The sequence below is a fragment of the Polypterus senegalus genome, chromosome 12 (assembly GCF_016835505.1).
Source record: "Polypterus senegalus isolate Bchr_013 chromosome 12, ASM1683550v1, whole genome shotgun sequence".
NCBI classification, from domain to species: domain Eukaryota; kingdom Metazoa; phylum Chordata; class Cladistia; order Polypteriformes; family Polypteridae; genus Polypterus; species Polypterus senegalus.
Window position 1 is genome coordinate 132,304,107 of NC_053165.1, and position 24,197 is coordinate 132,328,303.

At 38.0% G+C, this 24,197-nt stretch overlaps 1 protein-coding gene across 1 annotated transcript in view; it reads right to left on the minus strand.

The window, feature by feature from the left end:
* Positions 1 to 24,197, minus strand: part of arih1 (ariadne ubiquitin-conjugating enzyme E2 binding protein homolog 1 (Drosophila)) — a 231,087-nt gene that overhangs the window by 118,755 nt on the left and 88,135 nt on the right. Inside the window, exon 2 of the mRNA XM_039773452.1 lies at positions 22,143 to 22,210. Coding sequence (XP_039629386.1) covers positions 22,143 to 22,210 — 68 coding nt within the window. The remainder of the gene's footprint in view (positions 1 to 22,142; positions 22,211 to 24,197) is intronic.

Below are 24,197 nucleotides of genomic sequence, written 5' to 3' on the forward strand. Positions count from 1 at the left end.
TATCTGGCCTTTCAGAAAGCATTTGATAAGGTGCAACATGAGAGGTTGGGCATCAAATTAAAAGAAGTGGGAGTTCAGGGTGATATTTTTAGATGGGTGCAGAATTGGCTCAGACACAGGAAGCAGAGGGTGATGGTGCAAGGAGCCTCATCAGAACTGGCCAATGTCAAGAGTGGTGTTCCACAGGGGTCAGTGCTAGGGCCATTGCTATTTTTAATATAAATATATCTATAAATATCTATCTATCTATCTATAAATTTTATATCTACACTCACCTAAAGGATTATTAGGAACACCATACTAATACGGTGTTTGACTCTCTTTCGCCTTCAGAACTGCCTTAATTCTACGTGGCGTTGATTCAACAAAGTGCTGAAAGCATTCTTTAGAAATGTTGGCCCATATTGATAGGATAGCATCTTGCAGTTGATATAGATTTGTGGGATGCACATCCAGGGCACGAAGCTCCCGTTCCACCACATGCCAAAGATGCTCTATTGGGTTGTGATTTGGTGACTGTGGGGGCCATTTTAGTACAGTGAACACATTGTCATGTTCAAGAAACCAATTTGAAATGATTCGAGCTTTGTGACATGGTGCATTATCCTGCTTTAAGTAGCCATCAGAGGATGGGTACATGGGGGTCATGAAGGGATGGACATGGTCAGAAACAATGCTCAGGTAGCCCGTGGCATTTAAACGATGCCCAATTGGCACTAAGGGGCCTAACGTGTGCCAAGAAAACATCCCCCACACCATTACACCACCACCACCAGCCTGCACAGTGGTAACAAGGCATGATGGATCCATGTTCTCATTCTGTTTACGCCAAATTCTGACTCTACCATTTGATTGTCTCAACAGAAATCAAGACGTATCAGACCAGGCAACATTTTTCCAGTCTTCAACTGTTCGATTTTGGTGAACTTGTGCAAATTGTAGCCTCTTTTTCCTATTTGTAGTGGAGATGAGTGGTACCCGGTGGGGTCTTCTGCTGTTGTAGCCCATCCGCCTCAAGGTTGTGCGTGTTGTGGCTTCACAAATGCTTTGCTGCATACCTCGGTTGTAACGAGTGGTTATTTCAGTCAAAGTTGCTCTTCTATCAGCTTGAATCAGTCGGCCGATTCTCCTCTGACCTCTAGCATCAACAAGGCATTTTCGCCCACAGGACTGCCGCATACTGGATGTTTTTCCCTTTTCACACCATTCTTTGTAAACCCTAGAAATGGTTGTGCGTGAAAATCCCAGTAACTGAGCAGGTTGTGAAATACTCAGACCGGCCCGTCTGGCACCAACAACCATGCCACGCTCAAAATTGCTTAAATCACCTTTCTTTCCCATTGTGACATTCAGTTTGGAGTTCAGGAGATTGTCTTGACCAGGACCACACCCCTAAATGCATTGAAGCAATAATCCTTTAGGTGAGTGTATGTGTGTGTGTATATATATATATATATATATATATATATATATATATATATATATATATATATATATATATATATATATATATATATAATATCTATACTAATAAAAGGCAAAGCCCTGACTCACTCATTCACTCATCACTAATTCTCCAACTTCCTGTGTAGGTAGAAGGCTGAAATTTGGCAGGCTCATTCCTTACAGCTTACTTACAAAAGTTGGGCAGGTTTCATTTCGAAATTCTACACGTATTGGTCATAACTGGAACCTATTTTCGTCCATATACTGTAATAGACTGCAGCTCGATGGCCGTGGGAGGCGGAGTTGCGTCTTGCATCATCACGCCTCCCACGTAATTGAGTGCCTGCCCATAAAAGGTAAATATTCGCGGGTTAAGGACTGTGCTTAGCATATTCATAAGTAAATATATCTGAATCACAAACTGATGTTAGTTATATTTTGTCCATGAATACTTATTAAATAATTCCAAATAGTCTATCCACTTCCTTTCATAGCTTTTCCGATGGTTGTGCTGCTTCCAGGCATGTATTTTCGTATTTAAGCATTTAACCAATCACATTTCAGCCATCATTTGTTGCCAGGCAGAGAGGCCTTCACAATCCGTTGTGCAGGCACTCTAACACAGAATAAATGTCGATTAACCTGTTGCTTCAACCAATCAGATTTTTAGTTGGTGTCAGTAGGGTTCTCTAGCAGGCATACGGCAACATCACCATTTTTAGACCCATTGATTGGATAGAAACCGATATGAGGAACTCTACGAGGCAACTCCATGGAAGGATTCTGGACAATATTATTTGCCAGACACAGACCAGATTTCAAGACCACGAAAACCTGATGTCTGTCACACTCCTCTAGCCCCAGAAGTTTCGGGAATACAAGAAAAATTTTACGCATGCAGCCTTCTCCAGTTTAACACAAGAGCCACTGAGCGGTTTTTAATCTGTCTCGGCTAAAAACAGAACTGACTGTAATGTATGCCATGGATGATTTTGCAGGAAAATCTGCCACTGATCTCCTTGACTTCCTTCATTAGAAAAAACTAAATGAAAGCATGGGGCAGCTGTTCACATTGGTATATCTGGCGGTGACCATTCCCGTGTACACTGCTTCTGTTGAGCAGACATTTTCAGCCCTAAAGTGAATTAAAACTTATGCCAGAAATACAACAGGGCAGGTTCAACTTTCAGCATTAGCTTCGATGGTGATAGAAAGGGACTTTTTGATGGAACTAAAGCGCACAGATAATCCGCATGACAGAATAATTTAACTGTTTTTGAGGAAAGAGAAGGATGAATTTTGTTTACAAATAATCTGAATTTTTGGTAAAATGTTGCGATTTTCCTAAATAATATTGCAAGTAGTTTATGAGTTATTATTGATGGTTTTTATGTGTGTCACGGCTGTGGCTGCAGTAGAAAGGAACTTGTTCACCCATGGTTTGTCTATTCAATAAAGGTATTTATTGTGGCTATAGGAGTTATATATATATATATATATATATATATATATATATATATATATATATATATATATATATATCTCCGATCTACATACTGTGAAATAAACGAACCACATGCCGTGACACAACAAGAGGCTTCGCCTCTAGCACTGACATCCGAGGTTCGATTCCTGAGAGGGGGTGCAGCGAGTGTGTACGCCTGATGAGCCCAGAATTAGGGCGAAACACGAGCCGTGTACTCTTTGCATTATTTGACAGTAAAACTATATATAAGCGCTTCCCGATTCATTTTACACTCGCACCCCCTGTGACGGACAATCCCGATTTCGCACCCCCTTGGTTTGAGAAGTATGAAAAAATATGACGTTAACGCAGAAAAACAGATCACCAATTGAAGCTTTATGAATAATGGATACTTTATTTGCCATCAAAAATTGTTTTGGTAAAGCCATACTCAGTGTGATCCTCCTTCCATTTTCAAATTTTTTCGCGACTAGCCATGATTAAATGAATGTTAAAAAAGTAAGAGCGAAGCGATGGTGACTTATTGAGGGGGCAGGCGAGAGCACAATAGCAAACGGGCTCTATGTAGTGCACGTCAAGTCGATCTAAAATGCGCAATCAGATTCGAAAAAATACATCTTTTCAAGTTCTATTTGGATATAAGTAGGTTCTATTTAGTCGACAGAAATATCTTTGGTAGGAATGTAAGTTAAATTTAGTCTTTAAATTTCTATGGTGAAGAAAAATTTATGCAATGATGACTAAATTTAAATTACATTCCTACCAAACATATTTCTGTCGACTAAATAAAAATTACTTCTATTTAAAATTATACATAGTTGGAAACTTAAGGGTAAATTTTGCACAAACATCAGGTAGTTTTTCTTTACACAAAGAAAGCCAGACACTTGGAATAAGCTACCAAGTAGTGTGGCAGACAGTAAGACGTTAGGAACTTTCAAAACTCGACAATGTTTTTTTGGAAGAAACAAGTACAGGTGCCGGTCATTAAATTAGAATATCATGACAAAGTTGATTTATTTCAGTAATTCCATTCAAAAAGTGAAACTTGTATATTAGATTCATTCATTACACACAGACTGATGTATTTCAAATGTTTATTTCTTTTAATTTTGATGATTATAACTGACAACTAATGAAAGTCCCAAATTCAGTATCTCGGAAAATTAGAATATAAATTAAGACCAATGCAAAAAAAGTATTTTTAGAAATGTTGGCCAACTGAAACGTATGAACATGAAAAGTATGAGCATGTACAGCACTCAATATTTAGTTGGCCTGGATTACTGCAGCAATGCAGCGTGGCATGGAGTCGATCAGTCTGTGGCACTGCTCAGGTGTTATGAGAGCCCATGTTGCTCTGATAGTGGCCTTCAGCTCTTCTGAATTGTTGGGTCTGGTGTATTGCATCTTCCTCTTCACAATACCCCATAGATTTTCTATGGGGTTAAGGTCAGGTGAGTTTGCTGGCCAATTAAGAACAGGGATACCATGGTCCTTAAACCAGGTACTGGTAGTTTTGGCACTTTTTGCAGGTGCCAGGTCCTGTTGGAAAATGAAATCTGCATCTCCATAAAGTTTGTCAGCAGCAGGAAGCATGAAGTGCTCTAAAACTTCATGGTAGACGGCTGCGTTGACCTTGGACCTCAGAAAACACAATGGACCAACACCAGCAGATGACATGGCACCCCAAACCATCACTGACTGTGGAAACTTTACACTGGACCTCAAGCAACGTGGATTCTGTGCCTCTCCTCTCTTTCTCCAGACTCTGGGACCTTGATTTCCAAAGGAAATGCAAAATTTACTTTCATCAGAGAACATAACTTTGGACCACACAGCAGCAGTCCAGTTGAGACGCTTCTGACGCTGTCTCTTGTTCAAGAGTGGCTTGACACAAGGAATGCGACAGCTGAAACCCATGTCTTGCATACGTCTGTGCGTGGTGGTTCTTGAAGCACTGACTCCAGCTGCAGTCCACTCTTTGTGAATCTCCCCCACAGTTTTGAATGGGTTTTGTTTCACAATCCTCTCCAGGGTGCGGTTATCCCTATTGCTTGTACACTTTTTTCTACCACATCTTGTCCTTCCCTTCGCCTCTCTATTAATGTGCTTGGACACAGAGCTCTGTGAACAGCCAGCCTCTTTAGCAATGACCTTTTGTGTCTTGCCCTCTTTGTGCAAGGTGTCAATGTATGTCTTTTGGACAACTGTCAAGTCAGCAGTCTTCCCCATGATTGTGTAGCCTACAGAACTAGACAGAGATCATTTAAAGGATTTTGCAGGTGTTTTGAGTTAATTAGCTGATTAGAGTGTGGCACCAGATGTCTTCAATATTGAACCTTTTCACAATATTCTAATTTTCCGAGATACTGAATTTGGGACTTTCATTAGTTGTCAGTTATAATCATCAAAATTAAAAGAAATAAACATTTGAAATACATCAGTCTGTGTGTAATGAATGAATCTAATACACAAGTTTCACTTTTTGAATGGAATTACTGAAATAAATCAACTTTGTCATGATATTCTTATTTTATGACCGGCACCTGTGGATAGGACTGGAGAGCTTTGTTGGGCTGCATGACCTGTTCTCGTCTAGAGTATTCTAATGTTCTAATTACCCAGACAGAATTTTAATCCTTTCAGGAAGAGTTGGCTCATATATTCAACTTTCTGATTTGTTCATAATAATAATACCTATTCTGAACAAAAGCTAAAATCCTATCTTCACTGCAGTTCAGTTGAAGGTGATTTTAGATCACTAAAGCTTTAGGACATGACCTGTCACTCAAAATTAATCTGTAGCAATAGAAAATAAAGACGTTTACAAAAATATATATATATATTTCATCTGGGATGGACAAATTGGTAGTAAATACACCCAGGACAACAAGTTTTTAATTCCAGATAACCAAACTACAGACTCACAAGGCCCGGCAGGCTACCAGATGGTTGGTTCACACAATATTTTCCTAATCAAAAAAGATCTGATAAAAGCAAAAGAGTGAACTCTTCGTGTATGGTCTTAACTTGGATGTTACTTCTAAAGACAGCTGCTTAAAGTGCACTGAACTGCGGAAACCTCCATCTGGCACACACACAAACCCACCCACTAGACTAGTGAGCAATATATTGCAATTGTCCAGCAAGTCTATAAAACAAGCAACAGGTGCAGTAGCATTAGCTGTGAGGCAACAGGGGTAGAGAGGGCAGTAATGACAGTTAATGAAATTTAATCATAATTAATCATAATCATAATTTAATCATGCGAGAACTGCAGAGAGGAAACAGTATCTCAACCAAGTCAGAGAATTTGCCATGCTGAAATCACATATAAAAGCAGTCATTTCTTTTCAGGAAAAACTAACATAAGGATTGAAAATGTGAGAAACCACAGTAACATTTAACAATTTATTATACTACTCAGCCTGCAAGATCTAAAAAAATGCTGATACAATTAAATGATACATTTAATGAAATTTACTACAACTTGGAAAAACAAATGTATACTGATGCAGCAGGTTACTCTTTTTAAATAACAGCGATTGCCACAACTTAAAAAAAATTGCCTAAACTTTTCAGCAGCTTGTTGATTACATGTGATAACTTGAATATTCCAACAATACTCCTGTCACAAATATTCAAGTGTTCCTCCTTAGGAAATGGATGTCATCAAAATCAGAGGACTGTACTCCATTACAAACAGATCTTGCATTATGCAGTCACAGAAAGAGCATAAGAGGAATCTCAGAAGAAATAAGATGATCACCATTAACCAGTATGTACTCTGGGCTCTCAACAGGTATACTGGAGGTTATGAAAATGCTCCTTAATATTAGTCCAAACATTGCAGAGTGTGAACATGCTTTTCAGGCCTATATCTCATTTTAAATAACTTGAGGGCCTATTTAAATTGTCCAAGATGCAATGATGACTGAATGTGGTCATCTAAAAATACTTTACACTGTAAAGGACATATTGCACCTCAGAATAACATTGAAGGTCAAACTGATGATGTTTTTAACAGGCAAACTAATTTTGGGGGTCTAAATTGAGTCTGAGAACAAAGTAGTTTTTTTTTTTTTTTTATTAATGAAGCATTTCAGGTTATTTTGATAAAATATTTTGTGTACATTGGAACCCCACCATACATTAACACAATCTTGTAAAAATGATTTAGTTACTAAAATATTCTCTTCCAAGATGTTGATTGTGTTTATATTGTGGTAGAAGACTTTACCTGTCTACAACAAAACTTTAAAAACACTACGGTAAATAGCTGGAAAGAACCCAGAAACGTATACCTAGACTACAAGGTTTTCGAGGTTTTTTTGTTTTATTAAAATTAGATTTAGCAAATCAGAACTAACAAGCATAAATCTAACAAGTAGTTAATTCCCTTTATCAGGAGCATGACAAATCAGGCACCAGTTCAATCACAGACAAGAACAGAAAGGGAATATGCTGCACAACATACCATGAAAGACACCTGACTATTCACAAGATTAGGATGTAGCAGACAAGTCATTGTAAAAAATATATATATATTCAAATAAAAGTCCACGATCCAAAATCAGAATCAAAAATATAGACAAAAAGGTTAATCATGGGAAGAAAATGGAACAAGGCAAAATTGTCCTTAAGAACTAGGCAAAAGCTGAATCCTAAAACAGACAAAAGTAGTGATGCTCCAATTGATCGGCCGACTTTCACTTCAAAAGACTCACTGATAAGTGAATTGCCTAATCATAAAAACTGTTTTTTTTCAGCATTTGCTTTTCTAAGATTTATGGGATATTATTTGTAGTGCTCCTTTATGTGAGGTTTTATAGAAGTTGAGATTGTGCAGATTTTTGTTGATGCAAACTTCCTGTAAACAGAGAGCAGCATGACCGAATAACAGAGAGAGAGATGAATGGAATATTAGTCTTTACATTAAATAAAGTGGAGTAATAAACTCCAAAAAAGGAATCAGAAGAGGCATTCTGTGTAATTGGACAAATGGAAAAAAAAAGTTACTTTAATGAATTCACTGAATATCAGGGCTGTGGAGTTGGTAGATAAATCCTTCAACTCCAACTCCTTAGTTTCCGGTACTTCTGACTACGACTCCCTGACTCCAATTCCTCTGTATTTAATATGCTAATGTACTTTCCATGTTGATTGAAGGAAAGCAACATATACATCATTTAACCACAGAACTTCTTGGCTAGGAAGTCAGTTTAAACAAAAGACAAAAAAATGAAAGCAATAAGGTTTTATTTATTGTTATTTATATAATATGTAGCTGGTATATAGGTGGGACCAGTGTAAAAATAGTAAATGTAAATTTTAACAAGTAATTTTGTTTTAGATAAGAACATTACAGAAGAAATTAAACAATATGAGAGCTTATAATTATGCGCTGCATTTTATTTTCTTTAATGTCATGTATTATGAACATTTTCTCAACATATTTTTTAGTTAAAATGTACAGCGAGGAAAAGAAGTATTGAACATATCAACGTTCTTCTCAGTAAATAGATTTCTAATTAGGCTACCGACATGAAATTTTCACCAGATGACGAAAACAAACCATGCAATCAACACATACAAAGAAATCAAAACAAATAGGTCTATAAATTGTGTGTAATAAAGTGGCTCATAAATTATGTGTAATAAAGTGGCATGACACAGGGAATAAGTATTGAACACGCTTACTGAAATTTATTTAATACTTAGTAGAAAAGCCGTTGTTGGTAATGACAGCTTCAAGACACCTTCTGTAAGGAGAAACTAGTCACATGCATTGCTCAGCTGTGATTTTGGCCCATTCTTCCACACAAACTGTCTTCAAATCTTGAAAGTTCTGGGGGCCTCTTCTATGAATTCTGATCTCCATTTCTTTCTAGTTGGGTGACTAACTGGGCCATTCTAGCAACTTTATTGGTTTCTCTGAAACCAACTGAGAGTTACCTTGGCTGTGTGCTTGGAATTGTCTGGCTGAAATATCCACCCTTGTTTCATCTTCAGTATCCTGGTAGATAGCAGCTGATTCTTATCAAGAATGTCCTGGTACATTTCTCCATTCATCCTTCCTTCAATTATATGAAGTCTGCCAGTACAATATGCTGAAAAACAGCCCACACCATGATGTTCTCACCTCCAAACTTCACTGTTGGTATGGTGTTTTTGGAATGATGTGCAGTTCCATTTCTCCTTCAAACATGGTGTGTGCAATGACATCTAAAGAGTTCAATTTTGGTCTCATGTAACCAGACTATATTCTCCCAGTACTTCACTGGCTTCTCCAAATGATGTGCAGCAAACTTTAAACAAGCTTCAACTTGTTTTTTCTTCAGCGGTAGAGTCTTGCACTGTGAGCATGCATAGAGGCCATGGCAGAAAAGTGCATTACTCATTGGTTTTCTTTCAAACAACTGTACCTGCTAATTCCAGGTTTTTCTGAAGCTCTCTGCAAGTGGTTCTTGGCTCTTGGACAACTCTGCTAATTATTCTTTTGACTCCTCTGTCAGAAATCTTGCAAGGAGCACCTGGTCGTGGCCAGTTTATGGTGAAATGATGTTCTTTCCACTTCCGGATTATGGCCCCAATGGTGCTCACTGGAAAATTCAGAAGTTTAGAAATACGTCTGTAACCAACGCCATCAGCATGTTTTGCAACAGTAAGGTTGTGAAGGTCTGCTTTTACTAGGGCTGTAATGATTAGTCGACGTAATCGACAATGTAGACTACAAAAAATTGTCGACACAGATTTTTTTTTATTGTCGACGCGTCATAAACAGAAACTTCAATAGACACTCCAGTCACAAAGAACCACGTTGGTTTTTGTAACTGCAATGCACTGCATAAATGTCTGGGGGCAGTATTGTTTGTTATTGTTTGTCAAGACTGCACACAGTCCTACCAACAAAGAACAACGTTTGAGGAGAAGAAGATTGTAGAGGAAAATAAACATTGGTTGCAATGGCGTGTCGGATAGAGGAGGGTGAAGGAGATGGAAACAAATTGAGACAGAAACTTTCTAAGGTGTGGGAGCACTTCACTGAAAAAGAAAAAAAACAAAGTTGAATGCAGATTATGCCAAGCGGAGCTTTCTTTTCAATGCAGCACCACCGTGATGAATGAGCATCTGAAAGGCAAGTATCCTGCAGCTGTGATGCCGCCGTCTCTTGAGAGGCATGTTTTAGAGAGTAAAGTTAGGGTCACGTGTTAACGATGTTTGTACTATATTGTGTATATCAAGGTTTCTACAATGATAGTTAACCCTTAAACCAACACATACTTGGGGGTTAATGCACCCCTGGACGCCAAATACTTTTTAGCTGCACTTTTTAAGTAAACGTTACAATTCACAAAGAAACTTTTTTTCATGCAAAGAACATCACAATTACTACAACACTGTTCATTTTACACACTGCAAATGAACTGTAAAAACAATAAAAAAACTACTGCAACAATCTATTATTATACAGTGAGGAACATAAGTATTTGAACACCCTGCAATTTTGCAAGTTCTCCCACTCCCAATCATGGAGGGGTCTGAAATTCACATTGTAGGTGCATTCCCACTGTGAGAGAGAATGTAAAAAAAAAATAAAAAAAAAATCAGAAAATCATATTGTATAATTTGTACAGAATTTATTTGTATTGCACTGCTGCAAATAAGTAGTTGAACACCTAGCAATCAGCAAGAATTCTGGCTCTCAAAGACCCGTTACTCTGCCTTTAAGAAGTCCACCTCTACTCCACTTAGTTTTCATAATTAGTAGCACCTGTCTGAGCTCTTTAAAGACACCTGTCCACCCCAGTCAGTCAGACTTCAACTACTACCATGGGCAAGACCACAGAGCTGTCAAATGACACCAGAGACAAAATTGTGGACTTCCACAAGGCTGGAAAGGGCTAAGGGGCAATTGCCAAGCAGCTTGGTGAAAATAGATCAACTGTTGGAGCAATTGTCAGAAAACGGAAGAGGCTAAAGACGACTTTCAGTCTCCCTTGGACTGGGGCTCCATGCAACATCTCACCTTGTGGGGTATCACAGATGATAAGAAAATTGAGGAATCAGCCCAGAACTACATAGGAGGAGCTGGGTCAATGACATGGAGAGCTGGGACCACAGTTTCAAAGGTCACTGTCGGTAGAACACTATGCCGCTATGGTTTCAAATCACGCATTGCACGGAAGGGTCCCCTGCTCAAGTCATCACATGTCCAGGCCTGTCTGAAGTTTGCTAATGACCATCTGGATGATCCAGAGGAAGCATGGGAGAAAGTCATGTGGTCAGATGAGACCAAAATAGAACTTTTTGGTCTAAACTTCATTTGCCGTGTTTGGAGGAAAAAGAAGGAGTTGTTGCATCCCAAGAACACCATCCCTACTGTGAAGCATGGGGGTGGAAACATCATGCTTTGGGGTTGCTTTTCTGCGAAGGGGACAGGATGACTGCACTGTATTAAGGAGAGGATGAATGGGGCCATGTATTGTGAGATTTTGAGCAACAACCTCCTTCCCTCAGTCAGAGCACTGAAGATGGGTCGTGGCTGGGTCTTCCAACATGACAATGACCCGAAGCACACAGCTAGGATAACGAAGGAGTGGCTCCGTAAGAAGCATATCAAGGTTCTGGAGTGGCTTAGCCAGTCTCCAGATATAAATCCAATCGAAAATCTTTGGAGGGAGCTGAAACTCTGTGTTGCTCAGCACCAGCCCCGGAACCTGACAGATCTAGAGGAGATCTGAGTGGAGGAGTGGGCCAAAATCCCTGTTGCAGTGTGTGCAAACCTGGTCAAGAACTACGGGAAACGTATGACCTCTCTAATTGCAAACAAAATCTTCTGTACCAAATATTAACACTGATTTTCTCAGGTGTTCAAATAATGTGCAGCAGTACTAGACAAATAAATTCTGTACAAATCATACAATGTGATTTCCGGAATTTTTTTTTACACATTCTGTCTCTCAAAGTGGGAACGCACCTACAATGTGAATTTCAGACCTCTCCATGATTTCTAAGTGGGAGAACTTGCAAATTCGCAGGGTGTTCAAATACTTATGTTCCTCACTGTATATTCAAGGTGCAACTGAAGTCATTGATGAAATTCAGTAAATCACCGAGCCAACTGCACTTGAACTGGCAGCACACAAACACACAGAGGTAAATGCTGATGATTGCAGGCTTGTCTAGTGCAGCAGCTGAATCCCAGAGATAGTGCTGCTGCAGTTCTGCCGGGGTTGGCAGTGCTCATGAGTTGGCTGCTTAACGAATGTACAGCACTAACTGATCAGCTCCGGCATGCTGCCAAATTGCTCTGTGAAGCAAAGGATTCAATGAAAGTACGTCACCAAGTATAAGCGGCTACAGTGAGCTGGCAAACTGTACTGAGAAACAACTTTAGCCGGTTGCAGAGTTCAATGAATGTACGTCACTGCATATCACTGCATGAAATTCACCGTGCTTCCAAATTGCACTGGAAACTGACTCTAGCCGGTTGTAGCGGTTTAAGAGTTAAGTGAATATAATTTCATTAATGTTTGCTAATGTGTTTGGAGCTATAGTAAACAAGTGAATAGGAGTAGCTGAGCCATCCTAGTTTTTTTTTTTCTTATTTTTTCGTATAATATTTGAGTTCATATGAATAGTAAATCATCTCTAACTAATGTTAGGTAACTTGTGTTTTGGAGTATATCAGTAATTAGCCTATGACATATTTTAGTCCGTTATTTTTTTTTTATTATTTTGGCAAAATATAGTACATGATGAGATAAACTACAACACATTTCCTTCAGAGTGTGATGATTAAAACGTCTTTGTCTGCAAAATCGTTCTTGTGTATTCCTGTTACCTGTACGCCCTCTGAGCGTCTCTTCTCAGCAAGTCGAAATACTCACGTTCCTCCACTGCAATCAGGAATATATGAATTGAATTGTTTATAAACTGTACATTATTGTTTTATTTTATTTGAATTGAAGCTTTATTTAAACTTTTGGACTTTAAGACACACCAGTGGCCATTTTTGGTTAAGTTAAATGCACTTTTTTTGTTTAAAGACTATGTGCACTTTAGTTTGTATTGTTTAATGTATTTCTTTTTTATTGTGATGGTCACACTAATATAAAACATCTGATTATTTTCAAATTCACATGTTTTACTGGTTGTTATTTTAACATCAGGGTGACATTCACAGTTGGACAGACGTGAGCCGATGAGGTAAGACATGCACTGGAGCCCAGAACAGGATGTGCAACCACAGGTCACAGGCACCAAAATAGTCAGGCATGAAATAATCATTAAAAAAAATTGAATGATTAGTCGACAACCAAAATAATCATTAGTTGCAGCCCTAGCTTTTACCCATCATGAGATGCTTCTCGTGGAAGATCTTGGTACTGAGAAACATTTTTAAAACAGCTGATATTAATTTGCACTGATAGGGGGCAGGATTGCTTTTTAAATACTGACAGATTTCAGCTGGTTTCTCAGCTTTCAATGCCCTTTTGTACCTCCTTTTCTTCATGTGTTCAATATTTTTTCCCCTGTCTCATTCCATTTTATTAAACATAACTTATGGACTTATTTGTTTTTGATAAATAACCCCGTTAGAAATATATTTACTAGTAAAAACTTTGACACATTCAGTACTTACTTTCCCTGCTGTAGAGAGAGAGAGAGATAGACGATAGAGAGATAGAGAGACAGATACTTTATTAATCCCCAAGGGGAAATTCACATAATCCAGCAGCAGCATACTGATACAAAAAACAATATTAAAGAGTAATAAAAATGCTGGTAAAAACAGACAATAACTTTGCATAATGTTAATGTTTACCCCTCCAGGTGGAATTGAAAAGTCGCATAGTGTGGGGGAGGAACAATCTCCTCAGTCTGTCAGTGGAACAGGACAGTGACAGCAGTCTGTCACTGAAGCGGTTCCTCTGCCTGGAGATGACACTTTTCTGTTGATTCACTATGATTGACAGGAACCTGTTCAGCGCCCGTCGCTCTGCCACGGATGTTAAAACTGTCCAGCTTCATTCCTACAATAGAGCCTGCCCTCCTCACAAGTTTGTCCAGGTGTGAGGCATTTTATTCATTTTAGTATTTTTATGGTCACTGAATCAATAAAAAATTAACAGGAAACACCTGCAATCTATAATTTAATTATAAAAATACCCCTGTTGACACTTTTAAATAGGCTTCCCTGTGACTGGAAATGCAGGAGCTTAGTGTAAACATTTTTTTAAAGAGATAAAGGAAAAAAAAAATCTAAATCGGCAGATCCAGTAACATAACATTGACATATTTAAAAAAAAAAAAAAAAACTGAGGGTCCCTAAGTAAATGGGTTAAAAACAACAGGATACAACACTAAATCTACCATTAGATTAACAGCTGTCATGAAGGCAAGACTACAGTTTCTCAAGCAATGTAATGATCCAAGCCTCCCCATTTTATACTCCCAGGCGTTCCTATGTATGATTGCAGCTTTATAAACATTGCCAGGCAACAGACCCAGACTGGGCCTGGGAAAAAAAAAAAACTAGCAGTAAGAAAAGCAGCAGAGAGAGGCATCATGGGGTTACCAAGTGCCACATCCGAGAAACTCATTCAGTCATAATTGAGCAAATGTCAATTTACTTCTAGTATGATAAATCTTGAACCAAGTCTAGTAGATTTATTTGATTTGTAGTAAGTTAAAAATGTACAAGGCGAAAAGTATGATTTAGTGCAACTTTAAGGAATGGTCTGCAATTCTGAAGATTACTTAAAATTTAAATTTTTAAACTTTGCACTGTATGCTCAAAGGACCGTGTGCCTAATGAAACATGTAGGACACTTTTGGTTTCTGTATGTACCCAGGACTTGAAAGTAAAGGTGTTGCTAAATAGAGTAAACTTTGAAATAGAAGTAATACATGTCTTCTGCACAGGTGTAGAAAAAAAAGCACCGTTATAGCTCTCTGTTACACCAGGCATTCACACTCAAAGAGTTAGTTTAAATGTATGTGCAATAAGTGCCCCTTATAGCACAAGAATTGGTGCATTCTGTCTTGTGTACAAGATTGATCTATTTGAGGAAAGCTTGCCCCAAACCATAAATCTAACTTTGTTGGCATTACTCATTAAATGTAAGCTGCAATGAGACTCAATGTCAACTGGAAACAAAACAAAAATACAGAAATAATCAGCAGCAACTGCAAAAAGTTTTTCACATAAGCACTTTTTATTACAAAACATTAAGCATTCAGCCACCATTTATTACAACACATAAAATAACAGAAAAACAACACAGTAAAAGATGGAAGATGATCTGTACCAGAAATCAATTTGCCTTATGATAAGCTCAAATCCAATTACAGAAAAAAGGAGATGGCTGCAAGTCACTTAATAGACACCTGGATTTGTGCTGCTGCTTCATTCACACAGTTGTTGGGGGTTTAACATGGGGCTTGTGAGCAAAAGACTGACCTCATTCATCATATCTAAAACCAACTACACACTCACCATTACATTTTTAATCAGTGTGATAATATCCATGGTAGTTTCTAATAAAGAGTACAGCGTCATAACCAACTCAGGAATGAAAACAAACAATTTTATTCATGTTGCAGCTGTTTCCAATGCCATTAGAGGGCAGGGCAGCATAGCCTCATGAGAACACTGAATACTACACCGAGTCTGGTATTCCACAGGTACAACTTATTGATTTGGTGAACATGCAGGTCCATTTGGTACTGCTAGAGGGAGCTCAACTGGTGGAAGCAAATGAAGGAAAGGGGGCTGAAGGAGGAGTAGGATTTAATTTAAATAGTTTACATTTTGCTGTGAGCTCTTTGATTTAATGATCAATTTTGTAACTTTGTCCTGTAACAAATGTTCAGAAACAGTCCCTCAGATTAATGTTTACTCAGTTAACATATATGATAAGCTGCTTTGGATAAAAGTGTCAACTGAGCAAATACATATAGATGTAAATTGTGAAAGTGTGCAATAAATAAATAAATTAAAGCACAAAAGCACCCAGGGGGTACGTGGTCCAAGCACGGTTCACTTTAGTTATGGCACACCTGAAGGCATAGGCTTTACTGTTTTAACTTTGTGTTTACTGTGTCTTTTCTTACTCTTATTTTTACTTTAATAATAATTACTTTGCTCTACTCTATCATTTTTAGGGTTCAGGGTGTCCAATCAAGTTAAAACCTCAGCAAGATGTGAAATGCAAACCGATTAATAAAAGCATTATCTATACTAAAGAAGCACATTTACCATGAAGGGATTCAGACGTATTTAGGAAATACCTGAAGCATGGGGCAATTTAGAAGACATCTACTAACGGTGTTGCACATAACTGAAAGAAAATAAACCACTTAAATGTTTTTAAAAGTTCACATTCTCAGCTTGTGAATATCTGTTTGTGATATGCTTCATTTAAACTCCTGAGTTAATATAATGAAAAATAGCTTGCCATTTACTTTGCTAACACTCCCAATTATTAAAATTCTTCAATGTTGTTTTAAGTGTTTAACAGCACGTTGCATTCTTACACTGTTAATAAATAACACTTAATAAAACAGGAACCGAAAAGCAGACACTTGTCCAAGTAAACTGCATTATTCATTCTACCTGAAACAATTCTCTACTCAAAAGTAAATTTAAACAATTGGTACCCGAGTTTGACTTAAATAATGGGCAAAATACTTTTCACTTATAAGCCAGCTGCCAATAGAATTCAAACAGCAGAAAAAAAACAAAAACAAAAAAACACAATACTGATCACTGTCTGGCCAACAGGTGCATCACTGTGCATTGCCACTAACTAAACAGGCCTGTCACGTGCTAGGTTACAGCAGCAACCTACCATATCAGCAGTAGTATTAACGATATTATTGGCTAACTGGTGCTCTGAGGAATTCACATAGAGGGTACGTACAAAGACAGAACAAGACATCAGCATTGACAACAGCAAAAGCTTTCAGCAGCTAATTATCTTGAGCCATTTAATAGAGAAAAATTGAACTTAAGAAAACCTAGACACAGTTAATGCATTTAGAAACTCTTACTCGCTAATGTTTGAACTGTGCTAGCTGAAAATTCTATAATGTGCCACTACACATGTGAAGACTAAAGGATGCTTGACACAAATGTCCCTATGAGACACACACACACCTGACAGCCTTATAAAGGCTGCATGGATAGCTAATGCAACACTGTAGCTGCTAGGTCTTTCACTGCTCTGCACCATGAAATGGGCCTCAGTGGCATGCCTCACTTATAAACAAGTCCTAGTTAATGAAAGATTTAATACGCATCACAATAGTGGATATTATGTTGTTGTTCTGAAAGTTGTTAGGCTGCTTATGTGATAAACTCATAAGAAAACATCAATATATGCTCCTATTCCTAAATAAAAACGACTTAAACACTTTTCAGCTGGCAGCTTTAACTTATTGTGAAAACAAATTCTTACACTACTGATGCATATATAAAAATTTATTGTGAAAACTAAACCTTACACTCCCGATGAAAATACAAAAACTTTGCTGGGAAAGATACTCTTTCATTTTTTATATTAGACAGGGTGCATCTTTTTACTAATTAATAGTTATTAATCAATTGCTATTGAAATGGGATTATAATCTGCATTCCAAGTATAGTAGTTAACATTTTTATTATGTGAACAGCAGTACGTAAGCGACTTACTCAAGTTCACACCATGAGTCAATGCAGGAAATTGCCTTTACCACTTACTTGATCACAAAATTTCACAAAGCTACTAAATTATATAAAGTCTCCTTCACAATTACTAGGAAAGATGAATAGAAGAGTTCTTTATATAAAAAAAAAGTTACACTGAAGGCCTTTTTTCAAGGATTAAGTCGTGGGTAAACAAATTTACTGAAAAAAACCCTACAATAGTCCAACTGTCAAAAATGGAGTGTTGGAACAGACTGTGTTGCTACAACCTCTAAAGCACACAATACAGCACTGTATGTTTGTTTCAGAAAGGCAAGAATAAACAAACTATGAAAGACCATAACCACCTTTAAAAGTGTAGGTATTTACATTACATAAAATGCAAAGAAAGCCAATGTATCATGAGTACAGTTTCCTACACATTCAATAAGAATTTAAAAATAGAATGAAACTGACACAACATAAGACATATTTCTGAGAGTCACAGAACAACAGTTTGTAGCACAGCTTATCAGTTATGCAGTACTCATCCATCTCCAATTCTTCACTTGTTCAATGCTCTTATTATAGGGTACATTGAAACTGGCAGAAGTTCCTAGCCCAGGCAAGCCCCTTTTTCTTATTTTACAATTTCAGTAATGGCTTTCTTACTGCCACTCAACCTGTCAATAAATTCATACATGCATATGGTTGTATAAATATATACAATTACACACACAAACATATACTTTAAAGCCAGTTAAATCAGATTTTACCCGAATAAAAGGTATATCACTGCTGTAGGCTGAGAAATGTCTACAGGCAGAGACTCAACCTTATGATCATTCTCACCACTCACACTGGTTTAACACTAGAATTGCCAGAGTCTACGAAAAAACTTGTAGATCCGGCCCACCTTAAAACCGTTCTCACTTCTCCGCCAGCGTCTTTTGTCTTCTAAATGTGCCGATTAACAGGAGCAGCAAGCAGCCGGCTATTCCACCCCCCACCGTCGCAGAACGTTCACTAAGTTTTCCCAGCTCATGACTTGTTTGATTATCTGGGAGTGACTCAACTGCTGGAGTTTTAGAGTGGAATAATAGATCATTATTTGGAACACATGCATTTCATGTGTGTTCTGTTTCTACAGTAATCTGTGTAAACACATTCTTAAAACAGAAACATTGTCATATTTTAGTAATAAATGTTACAAAATGTAGGCATAAACTAAAGAATATGTGAAGCCTGATTTTCAAAGATCAAATAAACACCTTCACAAAAGGTTCAAAAACAACAGAACTTCTCTGGCGTAGCACTAAGATTTGCCTCTCAGAGTGTAGTATTCTTACCATGTCTCAGAGACTCGAGTTCGATTCCTCGCTAGGGAGAAAGTGTTACTTTTTTTTTTCTTTTTAACTATGGCCGCGCTGCCTGTCTGCCTGCCTGCAAGTGTCTGCTTTCTGCGTGCTGGGGCGTTTTTCTTTTTTTTTCCTAAGTAAATCGTTAAGTTTAAAATGTCGATCGCGGTTATTTGTGTTGATTAATTCATGCTTTCATTCACTATAGCTAATACTGTTATCAAGTGGTCGCTATTTTTGCCTGTTGTATACAATCTATCTAGCATCTTTATCTCCACTCTCATGTGTCTATTGATAAATGATTTAATGTATTTTCTTTTTAACCTCAAACGGACATAAAATTTATAAGCTGGTATGTACTGTCAGTTAATGAGATCGTTATATTTTCATGTGGGATGCTCCTTTAAAATATTTAACAACTGAGACTGCAATTAACTTGAACAAGTGTCCTTACAACTGTTATTATTTAAGATCCATAACACACAGACAGATAGACAGACAGAGCACTGCGTAATAGAGAGACAGACAGGCAGACAAGTCACTAGATACTGTATATGAATAAAGAGGGAAGGCACATGTACTGAAAGAAAAAAAGATCAACATGTGCGTTGTTCCCCTCCCCCGATCTGACTCTAAGTATCAGCGCAAGTACCGACGCAAACCAAGTGTATGTGTGTACTGTATAATATTAACACAAAGAGCAGCTTACTTCTGAAAACGGCAAATATAGGAGTGAGTGGGGATTGAACCGGCGACTCTTGATTACACTTGGTTTGCGTCTGCAGCTTGACTCTGTTTTGGGTCTGTACTTGCACTGTTACTTAGACTCAGATCAGATAGGGGTTAGAGCGCATGAGCTTATTCAGTGCAAGCAGGACCAAGGCACATGTTGATCCTTTTTTTTTTTCTTAAAAGTAAGTTATAAGGACACTTGTTCATGTTAATTGCAGTCTCAATTGTTAAACAATATTTTCAAATGAGCATCCCACATGAAAATATAACGATCTCATTAACTGACAGTGCATACCAGTTTATAAATTTTATGTCCGTTTTGATGTTAAAAAGAAAAAAACAAATAACAGCCTCTCCCCGGGAGGGGAATTGAACTCAGGTCTCTAAAGCACAGCTAGCCCATTGCGCGGAGTCAGCAACTCTTACCACTGCGCTACAGAAGCTGTTTTAACGTCTTTCAGCCTTTTGTGAAAGTGTTTATTTGAGTTTGGACTTCATGCTTTTACACATTCTATAGTTTATGCATACATTTTGTAACGTGTATTACTAAAATATGAAAAAGTTTCTGTTTTAACAATGTGTTTACACAGATTACTGTAGAAGCTGAACCAACATGAAATGCGTGTGTTCCAAATAACAATCTATTATTTCCACTCTAAAACTCCACTTCACTCCCATAATCAATCAAGGCATGAACTGGGAGAACTTAGTTCTGCGACGGTGGGGGATGGAATAGCCGGCTGTTTGCTGCTCGTCTTAATTGGCACATTTACAGGACAAAACAAGCTGGCGGAGAAGTGTGAACGGTTTTAAGGTGGGCCAGATCTATAAGTTTTTTCGTAGACACTAGTAATTCTAAAGTTAACAGTTTCCCTTTTTTAAATTTCTGGCATATTGTCTATAAGGGTGCTGATGATAGTGGTTTGTTGTAATGGTCAAAAAAATGAGAGATATACATAAACAATAATTGACAACTGAACTATAGTGAGAATGATGAAGTTATGAAACTAAACAGATGGTTGCTATACTGTACCTTTCCAGTAATGCAAATATAAAAAAAATAAAATGTTTGAAAATGTAAAGAGTAAAGTAAAATCAAGAATGTTTTTCACCAGGGTTAAATTATTTTTTTGCTATTTATACATAGTCCATAAAGATGGACAAATAGATTTAATTCCCACTCGTATTAAAGGTCTTTGGATATGTTTATAATGTTATGACAGGCTACTTGATTATATCCTCAATGGCTTCTTCCAGCTCGTCCAGTGGAATTCCCAAACTCTCCCAGAAAAGCGCAGAAATATACAGTAGAACCTCGGTTCACGACCATAATTCGTTCCAAAACTTTGGTCGTAAACCGATTTGGTCGTGAACCGAAGCAATACCCCCCATGGGATTGTATGTAAATACAATTAATCCGTTCCAGTCCAAACGAACTGTATGTAAATATATATATATTTTTTTTAAAGTTTTTAAGCACAAATATACTTAATTAAACCATAGAATGCACAGCGTAATAGTAAACTAAATGTAAAAAAACATTGAATAACACTGAGAAAACCTTGAACAACAGAGAAAACTAATACTGCAATAGTTCGCACTATATCGCTACCAACAGCTGGCTAAAAGCACTTTTTTTTTAATGAGTTTTAAGCACAGGGGGAAAAAATGAACATTCGAAAAAATCTGTAATTTAATAAACCACCCCCCCCCCACAGGAAATGCACAAGGAGAGACTGAACATGTACAAACCGAAAGGGAAACTGGCTTGTTTGTATACCAAGTGTGTGGTCGTGAACCGAGGCAAAAATTTGGCAAACTTTCTGGTTGTAAACCGAGTTGTACGTGTACCAAGACTTCGTGAACCAAGGTTCCACTGTAATCCCTTGGTCTAACCACTGGTTTTCTCTCAAAGGGCCATGACCTCAACACTCCCCATGGGAGAAATGCTTTTCAAACACCTCATATGGTTTCTGTCCATTCGGGGAAGCAGCAAGTCTATTCAGAAACTCTCCAGTATTGCTGAACTAATCTCCCCATCCAGAAAAGCAACTCTAAAAAGCTGGTGGAGAAACCCATTTTCAGTTCCTTGCATTCCAAATTTCATTCTTTCATTCACAACCATAGCTAATGACTATAGTTGAATATGGGGATAAAAACAAAATGACCAAATATCAGAGGTATAGTGTTGCTGCAGTTCTACTCAATTGATGGTCAACATAATTTACCTTGTCCACCCCATTCCTCCAAAGAAAGTGCCTTTCCTTGTTAGAAGAGGGCAACTGGAGGTAATATTTCTTATCCTAAACAATTATACTGTGAATGGTTCTGATGTATGCCAAAGACTATAATCTGGTGAGACTAAGAGAATATAACCACAATCATCAAAACAGGACAGGAGTTGATTAGGTACCATTATAGTATAGTACATAAACATACTCACCTTTCCATCAGCTTCTCCTTATCCCAATTGAAGTGACTAAGTAGTATTCTTGTAATTGTTGCTGGGTTCTATAAAAGTACAAAAAGATAGGTGGGGGGGGAGAGAGAAAGAAAACAGACTAATTACAAGACAGATTTATAAACGCTCAATATACAACTGACACCTTATGTATAAATAACAAGGAATGGTAGCATTAACAGGTTATGCATTCAAGCTTGAACATTTTTAATGTATACAGTTACAAGAAACTCTTGATTTTCATGGGATTCGGTTTAAAAATTGAAGCAGCACTGAGGCGGGTAACATATCTGAAGGTGAGGCTATTTTGTGCAGACCGAATGCTAAATCTATACTAATAAAAGGCAAAGCCCTCACTCACTCATCACTAATTCTCCAACTTCCCGTGTAGGTAGAAGGCTGAAATTTGGCAGGCTCATTCCTTACAGCTTACTTACAAAAGTTGGACAGGTTTCATTTCGAAATTCTACGCCTAATGGTCATAACTGGAAGGTATTTTTCTCCATTATCTGTAATGGAGTTGAGCTGGAATGATGTGGGGGGGGTGGAGTTTCGTGTGACATCATCACGCCTCCCACGTAATCACATGAACTGACTGTCAACGCAGTGCGTAGAAAACCAGGAAGACCTCCAAAAAGCGCTTAAGAAAACATGCATTATATAATTGAGAAGGCAGCGAAACAATAAGAAGCGAGCGAGTGACATATACTACCATATTCATGAGTGATACTACCTCGAAAAGAAAGCAAGGTGTAAACCTAAACTTTAAATTAAGTTCATAGACAGGCTACCGCTGGCGTTTCACATGCCCACAGGTAATGCGGGATACAAGTTTAATGAGAGGACGCAGGATATAAACAAGAGTTTTGATCACTTTGTAACTAAGTTAAAATTGTAGGTGAAGGGGTGTACTAATGCAAATTCCGAGAGACTGTGTTTGTGGGGATTGACAGTTAAGGCGGGTGGGGGAGTCACGTCATCATATCCCCTCCCATTCATCTAATTTCGCTCTGAGCTGAGCTCATGCTAACGCCGTCTTCAAAGCAACTTTGTCAGACTGCCACCAAATACTCACAGAAAAATCCACAAGTTAATACACACGCTGTCTCTAGAGTTTCTACACACTGAATCCTCCAGGCACTACTTACAAAAGGTCACATTGACAATCGTGTTACGTTATTTTTAAAACTTTCCTTTTCTTAGCACAAGCACAGCTGAGAAGCTTCGATGCATGTGCTCCATAACGTTAAAAATAATGCATTTAATCACACTTTGCATTACAAGCAGATTACATTGATCAGCGCATCCCAATTCATTTTACCCTCGCACCACCTTAGTTTGAGAAGAAGTATGAAAAACTATGAGGTTAACACAGAAAAACAGATCACCAATTCAAGCTTTATAAATAATCGATTCGCCATCAATAATTGTTTTGGTAAAGCCATCCTCCTTCCATTTTATAATTTTTCTGCCACTAGCCATGATTAAATGAACGGTAAAAAAGTAAGAGCAAAGCGAGGGTGACTTATTTAGGCAGGCATATATATGACAGCAACACTCATGACAATGTCAATCATGGTACGTTATTATTAAAATGTTTCCTTTTCTTTTTCATTACTTCTTTAACACACTACTTCTCCGCTGCGAGGTAGCGGGTATTTTGATATATATATATATATCATATAATATATGAATGACCTCCAAAGATCGCTGAGACTTTTGATATCATGAACGAGTCTGCAAAACTGTGGTCTCCTGCCCAGCAAAAGTCGAGCAGCCAGCGCGTGCATAGCTGTGCCGGCCTTTGAGACGCTGACTGCGCTTCTGCCTTAAGTCAAAGTGAGCACTTTTAATTTTTTTCATCCTCCCCTGCGCTATAGCCCAGACAAGTGCAAACACGGACCCCTTTTCTACACCACGGCAAAATAATATTAAGGCAATTCACACTTTCTTTTGCACGTGCCATCACAGCCGATTAATGGCAGGGACGTCTCACCAGTCTACACAAGACCCACCGTGACTGTCCCCAAAAGCCGA